Source organism: Hemibagrus wyckioides, linkage group LG05 (genome assembly GCF_019097595.1).
Source record: "Hemibagrus wyckioides isolate EC202008001 linkage group LG05, SWU_Hwy_1.0, whole genome shotgun sequence".
Lineage (NCBI taxonomy): Eukaryota > Metazoa > Chordata > Actinopteri > Siluriformes > Bagridae > Hemibagrus > Hemibagrus wyckioides.
In genome coordinates this window covers 10914925-10936728 of record NC_080714.1, presented here as the reverse complement: position 1 = coordinate 10936728, position 21804 = coordinate 10914925, and the positions used below count along the sequence as shown (strand labels likewise).

General features: G+C 34.9%; 1 protein-coding gene across 1 annotated transcript in view; it reads right to left on the bottom strand.

Moving 5' to 3' along the window:
- The window catches only part of si:dkey-11f4.7 (piezo-type mechanosensitive ion channel component 2), a 54899-nt gene extending 33698 nt beyond the window's left edge, over positions 1 to 21201 (bottom strand). The window contains exons 1-16 of the mRNA XM_058390671.1: positions 21180 to 21201; positions 13059 to 13160; positions 10758 to 10803; positions 10003 to 10159; positions 8378 to 8582; positions 7941 to 8154; positions 7582 to 7747; positions 6829 to 6930; positions 5598 to 5724; positions 5341 to 5501; positions 4176 to 4439; positions 2889 to 2994; positions 1804 to 1991; positions 778 to 926; positions 486 to 653; positions 256 to 297 (exon numbers count right to left, since the gene is read on the bottom strand). Coding sequence (XP_058246654.1) covers positions 256 to 297; positions 486 to 653; positions 778 to 926; positions 1804 to 1991; positions 2889 to 2994; positions 4176 to 4439; positions 5341 to 5501; positions 5598 to 5724; positions 6829 to 6930; positions 7582 to 7747; positions 7941 to 8154; positions 8378 to 8582; positions 10003 to 10159; positions 10758 to 10803; positions 13059 to 13160; positions 21180 to 21186 — 2204 coding nt within the window. The 5' untranslated portion in view covers positions 21187 to 21201. The remainder of the gene's footprint in view (positions 1 to 255; positions 298 to 485; positions 654 to 777; positions 927 to 1803; positions 1992 to 2888; positions 2995 to 4175; positions 4440 to 5340; positions 5502 to 5597; positions 5725 to 6828; positions 6931 to 7581; positions 7748 to 7940; positions 8155 to 8377; positions 8583 to 10002; positions 10160 to 10757; positions 10804 to 13058; positions 13161 to 21179) is intronic.
- Between the last annotated feature and the right edge of the window lie 603 nt (positions 21202 to 21804).

The window sequence follows — 21804 nt, the reverse complement described above, 5'->3', positions numbered from 1 at the left end:
AATGTAATTGGAAAAAGGCCAGCATGTATGAGTTCCAAGCACAACTGTCTTTGAAACACTTATTGTACAGTCCCATTAGGTGAGACAGCAATCAGCTGCATGATAAGCTGCATAAAGATTTATGTTTTCTTGTTTAAATGATATTTTGTATTTTTGTTTGGTCTGTGGTAACAGTAATGATCATAGGACATAAGAATCTCCAAATGTTCAGAAACTTTTGACCAACACTATAGTGACGATGATTTGAAGACTTACATGTCTGATATCATTTTCAGTGTCTCTCTCAGTTCTTCTTCTCTGGATTGAAAAAAGGGCAGAAGCAAAACATGATCACTATCTATCTCTGGTGACGTTCTATGACAAGAAAGTAGATGAGGCTATCAAGTATAAGGTCCCACAGCACATGCAAATTAGATCACACTATTAGGTATCAGAATAAAGCAGAGCCTAATTTTCTGAGAGGGTCCGAGAAATATTTAACTCACGTTGATGTACCATCACGCACAGGAACATTCTGTAGATCAGTGAGAGTGAGAAAATCACAGTTAAAGTAGTGCAATTGTAGGATGCAGGCCAATAGGAAGGCAGCAGGAAGTAAAATCTGTGCAAATAACTCTACGGTGTCAAATTGCTCCAGGCCAAGATCACGAAGTCTGAAATGAATAATTTGATCACATATTTTTCAATTGTGAAATGTATTAGAAGTTGCAATTTTATATAAACAGAAACTATTCTGCACTACAGGGTTATAGTTAACAGTGTGCTTGTTGCACTTACCCCTCTTCTGACATGCCTATGATTTGACGAAACAGGCCTGAAACAGTCTTAAACTGGTACATGTATATTAGAATCAAAACCAGCATGGAATAACCGACCACCACAGCCCAGAAGTACTTTAGAACCTGCCGCCACACATCATACCGGACCTAAATAGGAGAATATAGCATTATAGTGCTGGTTCTGTTACAGTAACATAACACCCAGAACATAGTCAGAAGCTCCCACTGGACAGTGGTGTTGTGATGCTGTTACTGTCCCAAAGTTAATTATTTTCCTATAATGGCTCATTCTTTCATTCTCATTTTTATTCCACAATTTGCTCCATTTTTATCACTTGTGTTATAACAGCAATTAACAGTTCTCTCACTTTTTCCTGAAGTTAATAAGATACACTGCAGCTTGTTAGCAAGAATCCACAAAGCACAAAATCTTCCATCCTTTCTGTTTGTCTGTTACAAAACACTGAGACTGGATGCATAAACTTCCACACAAGTTCAACCTAGGAAATATTTATCTTAGCCAATTCAGCTACTGGCGTGTTTTTTGGGAGGTGAGAGCAAATCAGAGAACCCAAAGGAAACACAGACAACCATAAGGAAAACTAGAGCCATGTTGTTATGACATAATCAACATCACTTGACCAACAGATTTACGAAAATGTGCTGCAGTTTGACATTGTTTAAAGTGGTTACATGAATGGCAAGTTTAATGGCTCACCGCTGCTTTGGAATTTATTCCTACACTAAGGCCACATGATTTATGTCATGACTCAGTATCCACTTATCAAAGCAATACAAGGAACCTAGTCAGAGACAAAAGATAAGTTCAAAGGTTTGTTGCTTATAAGTAACAAGTAGAAATCATCTAGAATAGTAAAATAACTGCACTAATTAGCTGCCTGCCCTGGGAACTTAGCACTAAGCACTGGAAAACTCATCCAGGAGTGAATATGATTTGATCTGGATTGTTCCTAGATACTTTAGATCCTAACTTTGCAGCTGAGAAATGTAAAGGAAGACTCACCTGGTAGAGAACCACGCAGAAGAGGAACAAACAGATGTAAAGGATTTTATAGACAACCACTTTCCCAGAGAAACTGATGACAAAAAACATGGAGCAGCAACAGACTATCCAGTATTTCACCAGAAGGCCTTTAAGAAATGCTCCTATTATATTCACCATGCTGGTGGATTCAATTTGATCAGCTATGCCTGGACACAAACACAAATCTGTTTCAGACATATAGTACCAGCAAGGCCTGAGAAGAATTAAGCTACATTCACACATACAGAGATTTCAACTCTGCAAGTTGCCAGTCACTGTACTAAGAAGTCACAAATATCCATTCGTACTTCTGGTAATAATGTTAATCAGTGGGTGGAGCCACTAGATAAATGCTAAATGCTAACTTAGTTTAGGATTAGTGAAGGATTCTTCAACTTAGTGAAGGATTCTGGAAACAGTGTGTGCTCATTATTACAGATACATGTGCTCTACTGTTTTCACTCCTATTGGTAGTCACCGCACCATGTTGTGCCATATTTGCATAAAGTTATACTTTTCTCAACTTTGTTGCATGACTGGACACGCCCACATATAGTTGTCAACGGTCATTGTCCCTTATGTCACTAGAAGTCTCCAGGTCTCATTAAAAAATGAATGATCTCTGGTTGCTTTGTCACTGTGAGTCGCTGTATGTGTGAATGTAGCATTATTGATATGACATGCATTTGTCTGTACTTGTAGTGCATTTATCCCATGTGTTTATTTACATCAAAAAATAATGTCTGTCAGGGATTGTGGATAAGGCAGATGCAAGTGCAGATCTTTTGTGAAGTTCAGAGAAATAATCAAAAACATTGAAAACAAAAAAACAATTCCTGAACAAAGACAAAAACATCCAGACTGTAAGTGAATCTATGGAGCATACAATGGCACATGAACACAATAATCACAAAAGAAACACACAGAAACCAGAACTTAATTAGGGGTGCTAAGGAGTAGTAACGTGAAACTGGTGCAATTGATCAGTAGGACATCTGACATTTGACATTCTGAGGCTCAAGTGTAATTTCTGTGTAAAGGTATGTACAAAACTGTATACGTACTTGTGCTTTTGACCTCATGAAGACTCTCTTCTTTCAGCTGTTGCTCTTCTTGTTTCTCAATTAACTGTTGTCGTAGCAACATCCAGAAACTAAATGAATAAATCATCTTCGAAAATGAAGGAAACTAATGTTAATGAGATTAAAACCTAATGCATACAAACATTTTGTGAAACTTGTCCAGCATTTTTGTTCTCAAACCAAATATGCACTGCAGCCGTGTCCTTAAACATGTTTTGCATTTCAAGGCACAGCTTCGCAGCTTGCAGCTAAAGGAATGCAACCCACTATACACAACATGACTCGTCTTCTTCTCTTGAACCAGATCTAGCTCAGACTGGTTGTCATGGACGTCATCTGAGTATGAGTGCTGTTCTCACCTGCCTAAACACACCAAAGCTTCATTCAGACTGAGTAGATGCTGCATGCACGTGTGAAAGCACGCTTTAAGTATAATTCCAGTGACTGGATTGAAGTTGATGCTGATTTCCTATTTCAAGATGTTAAATCAATATCTAGAATGATCTTTTAAATCATTCTTATTATCTTCTCTTATAATAATTTTTAATAACTTTGTATAACTTCTTATTTTATAAGATATTGACATTAATCCAAGTGTCAGGAACAACTGGGAAAATTTTCCAGCCAGACCACCAGCTGGGGTGCTGGCATGTGTAGTGCTACAGCTTGTTTAAAGTCATGTGGTTTTCTTGATTTAGTGTCACGTCCAAGTTACGTTGTATTGTTTTAGGTTAATAAATACAAGGACTGTGTTATCCTGCACTTGGGTTCGATTGGGTGAGTCTCTCCGAAATCGTGACACTGGGGCATTACTTTGATATTATGTCATTATATGACATATTATGTCCGGTTAACATCTAAGTAGTTTGAGTCAGTATCTTAAGATAACAAGGTGTTAAATCGAAATAAAGAGATAATGTCTAGAATAAAATTATGAAATAATTCAAATGTCAAAATACTGACATTCTGACAATATAAATATATAATAAGCCACAATAATGGCATATTATTCTGAAACTAGAAATATACCATAACATCTGGAAATGACATGAAAAGTTTTAATATTGTTAAATGTATTGAAAATGCAAAATAAAAGCATAGCACAATTGTGAGGTGTTTGTGATTTTGTGCAAATGTGGATTTAAATTTTGCTTTTTAAACTCAATTTACTGTAATTGTTTAATGTCTTCTTTTCAAATGTATATATAAATCTGATTTAATGCATATTTTTGCACCTACTCTTTGCTGGCACTTTAGACTGAAGTTTACCTTTGCTCCCAGGTGGAGACAGGGTGTTTGATATGTGTAGACATCAAAATCAACCAGAACAGCTTTGGGGAGAGCAGGGAAAAGTTCACTGTGATGGAGACGGAAAGCGCTAATAAAGCCAGCGACCATGAGCAGCGTGCAATAAACAGCGAGAAATGGAGCGCTGATCATGGTGTACTCCCGCCGGTGCCTTGACATCCAGATAACACAGGACCATACCAACAAGGCAAATGTGAGCCAGGAATTGTAAGTGATGCTCCATACCTGCACATGTGCACACATAAACACACACACACACACACACAAAGGAAGATGCAATATTTGCCATTTTGTATTTTTAAGTAAACACATACTGCTACACAAAACTGTTATAATAGAACTAAAAGTTAAAAGGTGAGAGAAAAAAACAGTAAAATAGTAACAATTGCTATAATAATATAATAATCCTTAAATCATTATTCTTATTATATTATTACATAATATGCATTTATGTATATAAAAATATATTTTGTAACATAAAATATAAAAAATAATAAAAAATATAATGTAATTATTATTATTATTATTATTATTATTATTATTATTATTATTATTATTGTCTAATCAACAATCCAAAACAGATGCATAGCCTTAGCTATAAATAAATGCCTCAGCTAACACAGAATTAAACATTCCCTTATTATTATTAATATACAACGAAGCTATTCAGAGTTTTACTTCTATTTCATCTGTCCTTTCCTTTCATTGTTTATTTTGAGTCAAAATCCAACTTCCACTTCTGCTTGTCAGCCTTTACCCTGTTTAATGCTTACAGCATACACATGATTATGAAGATAATTATTATACATTTACGCTTTACTAAAAGACTGGAATGAGGTCCATTGTTCATTTGTTTGTTTGTTTGTTTGTTTTTACCAATGGTGAAGAAGTTTGAAATTAGCAACCAGTACACTAAATTACACTATACATAAATAGTGTAATTTAAACTTTAAACGCAAAACACAAGGAAAAATAAAGATCGAGCTAGAAAGAAAATCTGACTAATCGACAAATTAAGTTTTGTGTTATCTTTTAAGAAAAAAAAGGTGACATACAACGAGAAGGACTGTTTTACAGACACACATGCAAAAACACATACTATATACACATGAATGGAATGTGTTACCATCATAATGATAAGAGCAATAATGTAGCTCTGTTTCATAATAGACCGACCAAGCAGAGTGAAGGCACTCGCTTTCGGAGCAGAAAATGGCTCTTCACCAGTTAATGCTTCAGTTAGTCCATCTCCAGTAGAACAGCTCACTTCTTGTTCTTCTGCAGCATCTGAACACAAGTGACAAGTTTGAGATTTTGTAAATCACATTATAAGAGTTAATAGATTAAACATAAGTTTCATGGCAGATGGTTCAGATGTAATACCATAAGAGCAATCATGCTGGATATACATTGGAAGGGAAAGACACTGTAGGTAGTCAGCATCTGATAGAAGTGGGTCCAGCCCAGAAGGATTATTGTTCTGCCAACTGTTGTTTAGCATCATAATATGCTGGGAGAAAAAAACAACAAAATTTTTAAGCCTTGTTTTGATTATAATCAAATGTGTGTGTGTGTGTGTGTAAAATACATATGTTATTCATCTTCTGTAACACTTATCCTAGACTCACACACTCACACACACACATTCCACATTATGGACAATTTAGAGATGCCAATCAGCCTACAACATACACACACACACATACATATAAAATGGGATAAACTCCATTTTCCCCATGGCCCAGTATATATATATACTGGGCCATGGGGAAAATGGAGTTTACCCCAAGGGACTTGAGGCATAAGTCCATGAGCAAGATGCCAACCTATCACATGGCACACTCACACACACACACATTCCACATTATGGACAAATTAGAGATGCCAATCAGCCTACAGCATACATACACTACCAGTCAAAAGTTTGGACACACCTTTTAATTCAATGTTTTTTGTTTACGGATTTATTTTCTACATTCTAGAACAATACTGGAGATTTCAAAACTATGAAATAACACACATGGACTTAAGTAATCCATATGTAATGACAACAAAAAACAGTCAGTTGTTATTTTAAGACATGAAGGTCAGGTGTTCTGGAATAGTTCTTGCAAGAACAGTATTGTCAAGTGCATTTGCAAAACCCATCAAGCACCATGATGAAACTGGCTCACATGAAGACCATCCCAGTAAAGCAAGACCAAAACTTATCTCTGCTGCAGAGGAGAAGTTCATTTAGAGTTACCAGCCTCAGAAATCACCAATTAACAGCACCTCAGATTAGAGCCGTTATGAAGGCTTTACAGAGCATCAGTAGCAGACATTTCTCAATATCAACTGTTCAAACGAGATTATTGTGTATTTCGGCCGCCTTCAGCATTGTTTTACAATGTAGAAAGAAATAAACATCAGGAAAGACCATGGAATTAGATGTGTCCAAACTTTTGACTGGTAGTGTATATGTACATCTAATATAACATACATGTAATTGTTACAATTATAGAAAATATTAAAGGGCATTAATGGAAGATTTAAGATCTTGTTCACAATAATACTATCTACTTTTATTAGTCTGTGTGTGTGTGTGTGTGTGTGTGTGTGTGTGTTATATTACCTCTGTCATTCCAGAAGGAAGGTAGTCACCATCTGCTACTTTTGAGAAACTAGACAGAATGTTTGATTCTTTTGAAGGACTTTCAAGCTCTCCTTCATCATCCTTAAACGAAAATACTATAATCAGCATTTTTGTAAACAGTCAAATAAGGAGTATGTATTTCTGTGTTAGAAACATTCACATATAGTGGTAAAATTTTTTATCATATTTGTCTGAATAACATAATAAATATATAAATTCTTTGTGTTAGTATTTTTATTGCAAACTCCTCAGATTTTTCAAAGCCAAAAGGGGTCACCGGGCCACTATGTATGGCAGTTCAACAATGATCGTAATAAAATAGCAATCTACATTACAATTTTTGGTCAAGTAACTTCAAGGAACTGTAGAAAAAAGAATGAACAGCTATACCCATGTGCACTGAAGCTCCAAACTGTCAGCAACTACCATTATTTCATTATTGCGATGGATTGATTTTAGAGCCAGAATATTCAACCGTTCACTCTGAGGTATATATATATCTGGGGTATATTATTTCTCCAGAGGTCAAAAGGGCAAACAGGCATCAGCACAGGATTGAACTTATGGTGAACTTGTGGTCAGTGTTCAATACAATTGATTGAATATGTCTGTCTATAACTAAGTGATGTCTATATCCTTATGCCCTGCATTGGAAATGAGTTTGCAGCTATCCATCAATTTTCTTTTCCTGTTAGGGTGTATATTTCTTCTGCTTTCTAAAAAATGAAGTACCTCTGTAGCTGTGAAAGCCCATTTTTGTAGAAGGGCCACCAACGTGTAGTAGAGTAATAGGAGTAACAGAGGGTTTATTATCATAGGCCAGTTCATATCTGGATGCAGGCCCAGACTATATGGCTCTGATGAGTTTGTGTGGATAAAGGCAGTCATGCCAAACAGCCTAAGAAAGAATGAGAGAAGGAAGGAAGGAAGGAAGGAAGGGAGGAAGGAAGGAATAAGAAAGGAAGAACGTTAGACTATTTACAATAAAAAAAAGTGTGATTCCATGATATTTTCCATTTTCCTGAATATTTATAATCCACTTATATGTAGCTACATTCACAGTCATTGACCTTCTACTGATGCCACAGTACCTTGCGTAAACATCCTCAGGAGGTATGAGATGCTGAAACAGAGGTAGCTGATAGAGGTAGAGGACCAGGAGGTGTCCACCACTAAATATACTTATCATTATACACAGTGTGCTGAAATGGAGCAGATCAAAAGAGAAGCCCAGTATCCAACACCACACAAGGCACAGGAAGGACCCGAAATATAATGCTGATGTCAAGGAGGGTAGCGCTATCCCTGTGAAAAGAAAGACAATAAAAACAGTACCAGAATGTGTTAATGAGGCAGAAGACAGATACTGAGGTGTTCACCTGCTAATTGTAATTGAAAAGTTGAGTAAATATATTCTGTCTGTCGAAGTCAGCAGGTGGCTATATGCCATGTGTATGTCTGTATAGAGTATGTACTGGAAACCAGGTAGTTAGCCTAATAGCAAGTTTCACAAGTTTGTGTGTATTACCTGCAAGCCCCAGCAGAATGGTGACTACTACTTTTCCAGCAGTGTTCATCATAGTAGCGAGTAGTAGTCTCAGACCAGCTGCGAAAACAATTAGTTTCTGCACAAACTGAGGAGGCTCTGGAGGTGCTTTAATTTGCTCAGAACTCTCTGTAGATGATGCATCACTCTCGTCTTCATACTCTGATTCAGATGTTTCGGATGCTTCCTAAAGAACCAATATCAAAGTAAATAACATATTTAAGATTAAGATGTATAGTTAAAGTCAGAAATTTGCATAATGTACAACCCAGCCAAATACACTTGTAACAATTCCTGGCATGTTGGCTATTAGTTACTATTTTCTCATTAGACCACCTTTAGCCCTTTTAACTAGTACACTGGCTTTTCATTCTGCTGGCAGAATAGTAACTGACTTACTGAATATTTTCAATTGGTATAAGTAAACAATTTTACTGCCACAAGTCAGACAGAAAATTAATTAGGATAATTTTGGCTTTCAGTGTAAGTCATTTTTACCTCTGTTGGAAAAACAGAGGTCATTTTAGTGGGTGAAGCTAACGCCTTAAAATTAGAGCCTGCTTATGAACAAGTACTTGGGGCATCTCAGACAGCAGAAATTGGTTTGATATCATCATTTACTTTAAAGATATAAACATTTTTGTGAAAAACTGTTTTGGGGTTGTGCTAGGAACTTTTCTATAAAAAAAAAATATTGCACCTAGTAGGCTAGGTGAAAACTGCAAATTATTAAAGCCCTGAGTCTTCCATATGGGCCATTAACCACCACTATGAAGTGTGACCTGGCAAAGAAATTCAATGCTGAACAAGGCCACCACGAAAAAAAAAAAACAGGCAAAAATTAAATTCTGGATTACTCTTTAAGCATCCAAAAATCTGAGATAGAAGTGGACTAACGATAAAGGCTTAACTGATGATAAAATACTGAGGTTTTTTTTCTTTTGCTGCTAAATTTAAAAGAAACTTTCATCAATGGCAAAAGCAATTTAAAAATCAAAAGACTAATAAAAAAGATTTAAGGGCTTAACAGAGAAAATGCTAACAATTAATAGTGTAAAAATGATGTATTTAATATTGGCCTTGTCTAGCATTCCATATATTTTTAAGTGCATGTGCAGAACAGGAATTCAAGTCACATAACGTGGTTTCATGAAATTGTCAGACAGCGGCGCTGGACTAATACTTATCCTTGGCTTAAATCCAAGGTCTTAAATCCTCACAATGTGCACTTAACTTAGAGCTCAGTAAGCTCAAACAGAACATGCTTTTATCAAACTATTTACCTTTAGTCATTTATGGCTGTATACTGTAATCATTTATAACCTCACTATAAGGTTGCATAGAGGAAGATGAATTCCCATTTGATTCACATTCCTTATAAGAGTTTTTTTTTTTAGATTTCCTTTGCCACTGTCAAATCTAGCTTGATCCTTAGGGATCTAAATCTACTTCCTGATTTCTGGCACTTATTTTATATATATATATATATATATATATATATATATATATATATATATATATATATATAAACATTATGTTTAATCGCAATAGTCTGGTCTTTTTTATTGTGTGTGTGTGTGTGTGTGTTGGATTGCTTTATACTCTACCTCAGTCTCAGATTGCTGAGTTGAATTTTGCTCTTGCACATTGGTAGGTGGTCTCAGTAGCTTGTTACACAAATTCCGAATGAACATTGATGCCAGAAACAACCCAAGATCTGGCGCCAGAAGGCGAATTATGTTGCCAACATCCACATCACTGAATCTATAAAATATATATACATATATATATATATATATACATAATGGCATAAGAACCAATAATATAACTTTTGCAGGTGGCATGAGAGTGCATTGTGATTATCGCTGTGGTTAGAGGGTTTGTGGCTGAACTGTTTAACGCTGACAACAAGCATAATACTCTACTAGATCTCATGAAATGGAGGTGAAGATGGATAAAAGTGTAGACTTTTATTGTGGGAGGTGTAAAAAAGAACAGATAAACAGTAAGTACAAACCAATACAGCAAAACATACGGACTATTTGCAAAGCTATGGAAGACAAAGCAACAAACAAGACAAAATCATGATAAAGAGGTTTACAGGAACTAGAACTTAAGCTGGGGTGCTGTTGAGGAAACACAGAACAGATGCGGGTGTTAGTGAGACATTTGTCCAGGTTATGTGACATGCAAGGGCTGATGGGAAATTTAGTACAGCATAACTTTGATACTTGTATTAATGACTGTCATTTGCATAAGTCTTGCATGTCATCCTGCTTTTTATATTGATTCAGTTTCAAACATTCAAATGTTCTGAATAAAAGGAAAGAGTCAAAATATTTATTTTAAAGGCATGTCATACCTCACTATTCCAAGATGATAGAGAACATTGTCCATTGGTCCACTCACTATAAAAAAAAAATGGAAAACAGTTCAGATACTTTTGTGCTCAATGACATTTGTGTAACACAAGAGAATATATCACATGACACAGAAATAATAATCAAGTACAAAAACATCAATTTATTAAATAGCTTAGCATAATATTATTTAATATAAATAGTTTGAAATTTGCATTTGTTTTAAATAGTAGCTGGCTTTTTTAACTTATTTCTATGACATAGCAAAGTCAGGAATGCATGTGTGGAAATGCTGTGTGGAAGTGTCTTGTAATTCATCGCACTTGTAAAAATCATCTATTTAATTGTTTGAGATGTAAATGTGATATGGTGCAAACCCGTTACATAACATTATTTCTAAGACTTGCCTTTTAAAGTATAAAGGACAATGGCAATAAGTGGTTTAGTTAAAAAAAAAATGCTACCCATGCTTCCTTTGGGCAAGCATCAGTTTTACTTCTTGAGATCCACGTGGGAACTTACTGGATTAAAAATGTATTGTTAATATATTAGTAAATAATAGTAAAATAAATTCAGTACAAATAAAAAGTTTGAAAACAACATTTGTTTTCGATGTTAGTGACTGGGGAACTGTTTTGCAATGTTTGAGGTTTTTCTCTGCCTTCATTACACTAAATCCAGTGGATATTTGAATCTGTGAAGTATAGACACTCCTGAGGAATAGAGCTGAGGTCAATTGGTATACATAATCAATTTTTATTAATACATTTTTTTTATTGCGATCAAATGGTAAACTTTTATGATAGATTTGTATGTGTAAGCTGATATATAAATATTGATATTATAAAGTAATATTTCATCATTCATTCATTACAATTAAACAGTCAGTAATTTAACTTTATTACTCATTAGTTAATAGAGTAGACATAGTTAATAGAGTATATTTTGCTTATGTAATGATTATTTAATAAACCTAAAATATTAATACATTATTATATAAAATGTACTAATCAATAACAAAATAAACCTGAGCAACTTCATAGTCTTTAAACAATGATTCATTAATCATTATCTTTAATTAAGGAAATGTTTATGTTAATTGAAGCATTACTGAGTTTTGTTCCGGAGTTATTCTAGGCCATTATTATCATACAATATAGAAGTAAAATCACTTTGTGGTAGCACTACAATGTAATTCCGATAAGCAATCACATTTTTTAATAGCTGTAATAATTCCATGGTTTGTTCTATTGGTACTTTATTACTGTTTTTTTTTTTTTTTTTATGAAGACTTCATGATACTATATTTATCTCTCTGGACAAAGATAAATTGTACAGATGTAAATGTAAAAAGATTTAGATTTTTCAAACTTTAAGCACTTCACTTTTTTTATAACAAATTAACACATGCCATTATCATGCTTACATTTTTAACAGAAAGTATGCCTGCAACCAAAAATCATCAAGAGTGGCTATAAAATGCTTTAAAAAACAATCTGAGTAGATACAGGCCATGACAATAATTAGTGATGTCTGTTTTTATGCCCAAAAAACAAAACAGATGACACAAATATAAAAATATATCAGTGTAAATAAAATCAATATAAAGACAAATAAAGAATTAAATTAAATTGCAAGTTAAATACTATATTCATTTTTCAGTAAGAGTTTTATTAGGATCAGAGTAATGGTGGCTCATTCCTGAAACACTGGGCTATTTCATTTGTCTATCATTACTGGGGAGAACATGTGAAATTCAGTAAGCTCAGTAAGCTCAGGCTCAAATTAGGAGCCCTAACCAGAATAAATGCCTTATACCTATTTCTCTTCTGGGTTCTCCAGTTTTTTTCCACCTCCCAAAAACAAGATGTTGAATTGGCTACACTTATTAGCCACTAGAGAACTGTGTGTGTGTGTGTGTGTGTGTGTCTGTGTGTGTGCATGGTGCCCTGTGATGGACTAGCCTCCCTTCACGGGTGAATTTCTGCTTCACACACAGTAGTACTTGGATAGGCTCCACTGTGACCCTGACCAGGATAAAGCACTTACTTGGGATGAATAAATACATTTTTGTTTGTATGATGTGTAAATGTGTGTAAAATTCCACACAAGATTGTTTATAACTTCTGCCTGTGTTCTCTGAGAATGTTCTACTGCCTAAAGCAGATCTTGATAAAGAGTGAACACTTTTAGTGCAGTCTCTCTACTTCATATGGCTGCATCAGGGGTAGAAGTAATATGAGATGCTAAAATAAATAATAAATAAATAAATAAATAAATAAGCAAAGGAGGATGAATCTCACTCTCTTTAGGAACATATGTGAAGGTGATCTGTAGCCCACATTGTAAGGCCAGAAATATTACAGCTGTGGAGCAAACACTCAGAAGAAACTGGCCTGTCTTTCCTGTGGAACACACACACACACACACACACACACACACCAGTCAGCTGTGAAAGCAGAGTGTTTAAAATAGAAATAAATGTTTTGTTTGTTTTTGTAAATAAAATAGAACATTAATAAAACATTAACAATCATAATAATCATAAGGTATGCTTCACCAAATGTTTCATCTTATGCAAGTAACAATAAGCATGGTTTGTGAAATCCCTTGTGAGTAACCACTACAAATTTTTATTAGTTTATGAGTGCAGAGAGCTTAATGGATTAGGAAAATGACAGCTGAAGAGATAAATCAGCACTGCTCTTACAGACTTTATGCTTCCAAGGATGTGGTCAAGCCTTTATTGTCATATCCGACTAATCCAAGCTGCTGAAAGTAGCTGCTACAGCTGAATCAGCAATTTTGGCAAAAAACTGAAAGCACACTCTTTAAGAATATGGGCTTTAATGGTTTATGGCAACATGTCCCAGTTCAGTTTTCTACAAAATGAACACTAGGCATATGGAATGTTAATAATGCGTGTTAAATTATGCACCAATTTTAATATTATCATTTAGAAGTTTGTGTATTAATGCATGCCAATTACAATAAAAGAGAAATACATTTAAGATACATGTCAAGTGCTTTAAGTTTTTAGTTCCTGAGATTACTAGGCTCTGTAAAAGGTTCAAAATGTTTATTGCTGTATTTTTACATAGTCAGTCACCATGTTTAAGAGACAAATAATATTTTGCACTCAAAGGACAGCATGAGCTGTTAAGAGGAAATTCCAAAAAAAAAAAAATACTGGATTAATGTGAAAGACAAACTGACGGTTCTTTCTCAATAAAGCAAGAATATTGCCAAAATACATTCCCCAAAGGTATTATGTTACAGTAAATGGTACAAGAAATTCCTGCACTTACATCTTCTAGTAACTTAATAGCTTAATAGCTTTTGTCCCCTAGGTAAAGGTGCAGATCTAGAGGGTTCATGTGCATAAGATGTCTTGCTGAGGTCCCTCTCACACAACATATATATATATATATATATATATATATATATATATATATATATATATTTGTAAACCATTACAGGACAAAATCTTACCAAATAACGTGTTTCTGCCCTCCAAACCCCCCTAACCATCCCCCTCCCTATCCCTCTCTGGATCTACCTGATCCATTGGAGCTCCTCCTTCACTTGAAAACCACTTGCTATTGCTGAGTATAGCACTATAGGTTTACACCCTAAAAACAGTTTACACTCAAGTCTCCATCATTGACAATTTAAGTCTATTTAATATAATAGACTTAAAGCTAAAACTCTAATACTGCTGATGCCCATACAAGTTCCTTTAACATAATTAGAGCTTTTTGGCTCTATTGTATAGCATTATGAAGGACTGGTTTATAATGGGTTCCCTTTTGATTCTGGTTCTTTGGGTAACTAGACCTTCACTAGACATGATGTCATGTCAGTTGTCATGTAATTCCCTCTTTACTGCACACTATGATGTATGGTGCACGTCACATGTCTTTCAGCACGAATCATGCTTTGTTTAGATCACTGTCCTTATGCATATTGTTTTGGCTCATGTCTTCAACCCATCCTGTTTTTCACACATTTCTAGTTTCTATTTCTAGTGTTTGTATCATTTACTGGTTTTTAATGTATACTTGTACCTCAACAATGATAATTGATTATGCTAGTTTGTCTACTAGCATAGACCCTACTTTAATAAAAATGTTTCAATAAGTTGGAGTAGGCAAGGATATGTTTAAATGAATTGTCGTTTTTACCTCCCTAGAGTGTAAAAAGATACAATTGAATTTGAAAAAGCATGATAAATTATATTAGGTTTATCTTGTTGTTTTTGTAATGTTAGGTTTAACTACTATTGATTCTGGTAGCTAATATAAGTAGGTAGGCAATTTCTCTGTCTTATGATAAATGCTGGTTATTTACATGACATTTCACTTCAGATTAATTCATTATCAAAACTATGAATCATAAATCATGCATATTGTTTTTTTTAACTAGGTACAAATTTATTTCCTGTAATCCAGCTGTTTATTGTGGGGTATTGGTGGCTCAGTGGTAGGTTTCTCGCCTACCATGTGGAAGACCCAGGTTTGATCCCCAGCCACTGGGTGCAGTGCCGGTCCCAAGCCTAGATAAAATGGGAGGGTTGCAGGAAGGGCATCTGGCATAAAACCTGTGCCAAGTTGTTGTGCAGACCAGTTGGTCTGCTGTGGTGACCCCTCTCGCGCAAGGGAGCAGCCGAAAGATCAACAACAAACAATTCCAGATTTTACTCAGATTGTTGTGACAGCTACATTGTACACCAAGTGACATCCCTTTGCCCTTTACAAAAGATCCAAGCATTAAATTTCCTGGCCAGAGAAGGAGATTCAAGCTTGGTCATCCCAATATTATGTATAATTTATAAAGCATCCATCACCTTTGTCTCAACCTCAAGAGAGTACTGACATGAAGCAATCCAAAGAAATACCATTAGGACTGTTTCTAAACCTTTGGTTGCACTAAGCAATCCTAAGTTTTCTCAGATCCACAGTGTGTTGCCACACCAGTGTCTGAACCAGGGGAATGGAGTATGGCTTTTGACTACAGACCTATTCTTGTGCTGAGGATGCAAAAAACTGAAGCATCAAACTGGACCCTTCATCAGATCATCAGATGTATCATTAAGGTGATTTACAAAAATGGTTAATGTAAAAAGAAAATTATATATATAAATATATATAAATTTATAAACTTATCTCTGATCTTCTGTATTCTGTATTCTGTATTCCGTATATATCCTTCTGTAAGCCCAAGTCACTGACCTTCTAAACAAGGAGTGCCCAGTATTTCCGGGAAAGGGTCAGTGTGGTTGCAGGTTTTCAGTCCAACCAAGCAGAAGCTACACCTGTGTCTGTTGAAAGCCAAGATCAATTGATTATACAGATAGAATCAGGTGTGGCTCCTGATTGACTGGTATGAAAACCCAAGATTGGACACCCCACCATCTAAAGGATCATCAGCAAATATTCATGCCTTCATTCCTGGATCATTCCTGGAATGGCAGCCTACTTGCAACATAAGTAAGATAGTACATTTTAGGCACCAGGGAGGTATGATGGAGAATATAATTGATTGGAAGGGATATGGCCCTGAGATAAGATGCTGGATTCCAAGTCAGGACATTCTGGACCCCATTATATATAAGAAGAATGCTGATGGCAGACATCACTGCCTCATCTAGTGTCGCTCCTTATTTAGTAAAAAGGAGTAGGATTGGAGACAAGTGCTCTGAATCAAGAAAGCATTCCGTTTCTTTCTTGTAATATCATCACATAAGAACTGCTCTCAGACTCTCAGATTTGTAAATGCTGAATTTCCTGACCTTAACATTACATTTCCAAGGGAGGACCATATACATCTTTTTAATCTGCTCCCAGATATTTCTCATGAACTTCAGCTAAGCAACTAACTCTGTTGCACATAGCCAACCCGTGGCACATGACCAATCAGAGATCTTTGTTTCACTCCTCCTTTAAATAGTTAAGTAAGTTTTTATTTGTCACATATACATTACTGCACAGTGAAATTCTTTTTTCACATATCCCATCCTTAGGGGTTGTGGTCAGAGCGCTGGGTCAGCCATGATGCAGCACCCCCAGAGCAGGGCGGGTTAAGGGCCTTTCTCAAGGGCCCAACAGTGGCAGCTTGGCAGTACTGGGGCTTAAGCCTTAACCACTTGAGCTACCACCACCCAAAATAGTAAAGCTGTTCTATGTGCATTGATTTATTATTGTGTTTGCCTTTGCCTAGTCCAGTCTGATTGAAGATCTGCTGACCCTTTGCCTGTCTAATGTTTCTGATCACTGATTTAACTTATTGGATTGGTTGCCCTGGTTTGTTCAATAAAACTTGCATTTGCATATAAAATCAGCTTGATTGGTGGCTGGACTCAATTCAACTCAGGTATATCTAACAATGGTAGTTTAATACAACTCAAATTAGGTAGCACAAATTAGTTGGTGAGTGCATTTATGGATGTCCTAATTCAATTCAGAATTTCAGCTTTCATTTACTGATATTTACATGACTAGATGTTTTAAACCACTTTCAACAAGGCCATTTTTGTTTGAACTCCCCCATTTTTCAAGTGATCAAAATGTTGGATGGACAGCTGTTTTATATTGCCCAGGAGTGCCTTGTTAGATTGATTGTCTAAACAATTAAGTGATTTAAGTGTCTACTCTTGGCTTGATCCCTGGGTTTCACCTGTAAAGCCTGCATTTGTTGTTAAAAAGGATAAACCAATGTGAAGCACAAACAGCTGTCAATGGTGAAAAAAGCAAGCAGAGAACAGAAGGAAAATCTATCACATTAGCTGTTGCACAAGTACTGGGCATAGTCAGTACAGCAATTTAAAATGTGCTGAAAAAGAAAGAAACCACAGGGGTACTAACAACCAGACAGGTCAGCTAAGGTAAACAGCAGCAGATGATTAAAGAAACATTGTGAGAGCTGTGAAGAAAAACCCCCAAAACAATAGTCACTTACATCACCAACAACATGTAACAAGCAACTGTTCAAAGAAATGTTCCATTGGTATGAAAATCCATACCAAGAGATGCAAAGCAACAGTAAGAATCAGAGATCAGCCACGAAATGTCTAGAACCAAGATGGACCTCTAGACAAAGTGATGGTAAGGCCAAAGTATGGGAAAATTAAAGGATCTGCTTATGATTTATCATTTGTCAAGCATAGTGGTGGTAGTGTCATAGCTTGTCCTTGTATAGCTGCTTCTGGAATGAGCTTGCTAAGCTTTGTTGTCAATGTAACTCATGACGGAAGCAGCAGAATGGATTCCGAAATCTGCCAATTTACAGCAAAATCTATCTAATCTAATTTGGCGGAACTTCATCATGCAGCAAGACAATGATACAAAGCACACTGACATCACAACAAAGGACTTTATCAGGGGAAAAGTCATAGGTTTTAAACTAACCAAGTCAGTCAAACAGACATGCTCTCCTCCTGAAGAGAACAAGTCAAAGAAGCTGTGGTACAAGCCTGAATTTAGCTGGATTAATCTAAAATAATATTAGAAACCAAATATCCTTCATGTTAAATCCTGTTTAAATGTTCCATACATTTCCATTTTATAAGCACACAAAATAGACAAGAAAAAATTTTATTCCTTGTTCATGGGAAGGGGGGAGATGGTTGCTGCTGGGACAAATGTTTGTTTTTGTTTGTTAAGCAGAAAACCAACTCTTCTCATATGCAACATTAGCTGAAACAGCAAATGTGTTTCCGATAACTGGATTTTCACTAAAAGCTTTATATCATTTCTGCCATATCCATTATCATAGCTAGTGAAGACTGAGTCAATGCATCTAAAATATATTGCTGTTTAATCAGCATTCACCTCAGAGATAATGTGCACATGCAGCTTGCGAGCGAGAAAATATTTACAGGCGACTAAAGTGGAAACAGCATTTCATTGCTTCCTATGAGGAAAATTGTGTTTCTAAGACATTATATTAAATAATATTAAACAAATCTATAATGTAATCAAAAGAAAATCCAAAGAAAATGACCCGTAATATGAAATGTAATGTAACAGTCAAATGAGGCTTCGGGGAAAGAAAAAAAAAAAAAACAAGAAGGAGCACAAAGATGAAAAAGAAAGAGAGAATGCTGACACCACAGCTCCTAATTCCTCTCTGTAATTATACTGTGATAAAAAATGTATGAGCCCACAATGGACATGCATCTTTACAAAGTACATAGTGGCAAAGGGCGCTTCTTTAATTTAGTGGTATGTATTGATCGGTGGAGAATGTTGCTTACCCATTACATCAGTGCATACAACAAACTATAGTATAACTAACGATAAACTAACAATTATATTTTACAGTATTTTTGAGTCTCATAATAAACAAATGTGTCAAATGTAATTACAGTAGTCGTTATCTTGCAGTTAGAATGAGATTCAATGAAGTTTTTAAATGAAACTGAGTGGTTGCATAGGGTAAAAAAGAATAAATCATGCATTTTTAACACATTTCAAATACTACTCATTCATGTAATCTGTGATAAAATAACATTCTCCTCTAATATTTACATCAACGTTTATAATTTGTGGCAAAATGCATCAGTCTTCTCAAGCTCATGGTGTACCAAAAAACATTATCTAAGATTCACCTCACCATATAAAGTAGATTTTTTTTATACAAGCTTGGGGATTAACAGGTTGCTCCTTCACCCAACTCTGAGCCTTTATACTGTAGATTGCACAACTTAGAAACCATGAAGATGGTTTTGGACTACAATATTTTTCATCAGAATACAGTTCATAACTTCAACAAGACAGACTTTACGTTAAAACCATAATGAATTTCCTGGTTATTTGATTGCACTTATTGACCATATAGTATACAGTGATAAGAGGTAATTGATTCATAATCACACTATCTGGTTCTCTGTCACCCAGAGAAGGATGAGTTTCCTTTCGAGTTTGGTTTCTCTCAAGGTTTCTCCCTCATATTATCTCTAAAGGAGTTTTTCCTTGCCACAGCTTCCTCGGGCTTGCTCATTCGGCATATTCTTTATAGTCTGAAATTATATATTTCTCTATAGTTGCTTTGTAACACATGACCATTGAAAAAATTGCTATAGAGATAAAAAAAATTAAGTTGAATTAGAACTGGATTGTGAAAGATTTTACAATTTTACAACACCTTCACTTTGCTTTACTGAACTGTGGCTAGAATAGCATAAGCTGTAGAAATTCTACATGATATATCAAGACCTAATGTGTTTTACATCAGTCTAAACTGAAGCTGAGTGTATAGTAGCCAGTTTCATCTGTCCTGGCTGAAGGTTTTTACTATAAAAGGTATGCTTCTTACTCAGAAGGACAATTCCCCCTAGGCTTGTGCTCATTTTTTTCCAGCAGCTTCTGTCTGAGCAAATACTAGCTTTGGAACAGAAAAACCTAGTCTTCATACTCATTATAGAGGATCTATCACAATAATTCAATCAAAAATGTTAAATAGTAATAGTAATTACTACAGAATTTTCACCCTCACCTCTGTTGTCATATAATGCTTTAAGATAATCATTGTGCATCACTTAAAGACCCTTCAGAAAATCTAATAAGCAATACCCATTAAGCAGTTGACACATATCACTATTGACCACTCCGCACATATGTGTCTGCTTCATGTTTGCAGACGTCACTTAACCTTTAACACAGTCATACTCATTGTCTTGATCTCAAGTCTGCCTCTGGATGCTTATGTCAGATTGTTTAGACCTCTGTCACTTAAATAAGGGTTGTGTTATAAATATTTGGGAACCATTATTCATGACAAATGTAATCACTGCCAATGTAGGCTTATTTACACATCAAGCTTAAGAAAGTCAAACAGCTTCTGTTCCAATTCTGCGCAGCTTCCAGGTGTTAACAGCAGCACAGTGTGTAATGTGCAAGAAAAAAATCTTTGGCTGTCACACATATTTATTACTGTGAAATCCAGTCTATTTATGGCATTTAGTTATGTAGTACTTGATAATTGAACAAATCATAAAGTGTAATAATCATAAAACACACACACACACACAAATATTACATAACAAATGTACTACATAACAAATGCATTAAGTGTAATGAGTTTAAAAACAATAAAAATGTTTAACGTACAGTATGCACATCCCCATGGTCAAATTTCAGAATACAAAATGACCTAGTCAAAAAACATAAAGATAACCAGTGTAACAGAAAAGAGATGTGGCAAAAATAGACAATTTAGTATGTAATTATTGGACTTACTGACTTATTCTAAATATACTGTATAAATAAATATAAAATGTCTATGTATAAAATGTAAATGTATGAAATGTCTGTTCTACATAAACAGTTGTCTGTTCGACACAAAAAAATATATATTTTATATGAGCTGAGTCATGCTCCATACTTATTTTTACTTATTTTACCAAAGAATGCTTGCTTACTCACCCTTCATGGAATCTGGAGAGGGGCTTGGTAGGAGAGGTACGGACAATAGAAACAGCAGATACACCACAGAAAGCCCATTGTATCGAAAAGCTATAGCTGTGTATATACACAATACAGATTGTAGATATCAGTATAATTATCATTGTAATATATATATATATATATATATATAATCATTTACCAGGAAAAGAATTGTAGTCTTTTGCCAGAGTTATAAAAGCCAAGACATTTAGAGTAGATTGTTTCATTCAATATTCATTTTATCGAGTTCTAAAATACCTATATTAATATAATAATACATATAATATGTATAATAATATATACATATAATATATGTATATATATAATAATACAGAGCATAAATATATATTTATCTATAGTATATTAAGTATGTTATTGTGAATGTTCATTTAACACATAATTAACTAATAAATGAATGACATAAAAGACTATATTTGTAATATATATATTAAAAACAAGGTATTTAAGAAGCAAGTTTATTTAATTGATTTAGTAATCTTTTTTTCAAGTATTAACTTGAAAATATAATTGATATATTATTTTAATTAAAGAAAAAGAAAGGAAAAACCTGAAACTGTGTTTGCTATAGTGATATAGCAAACAC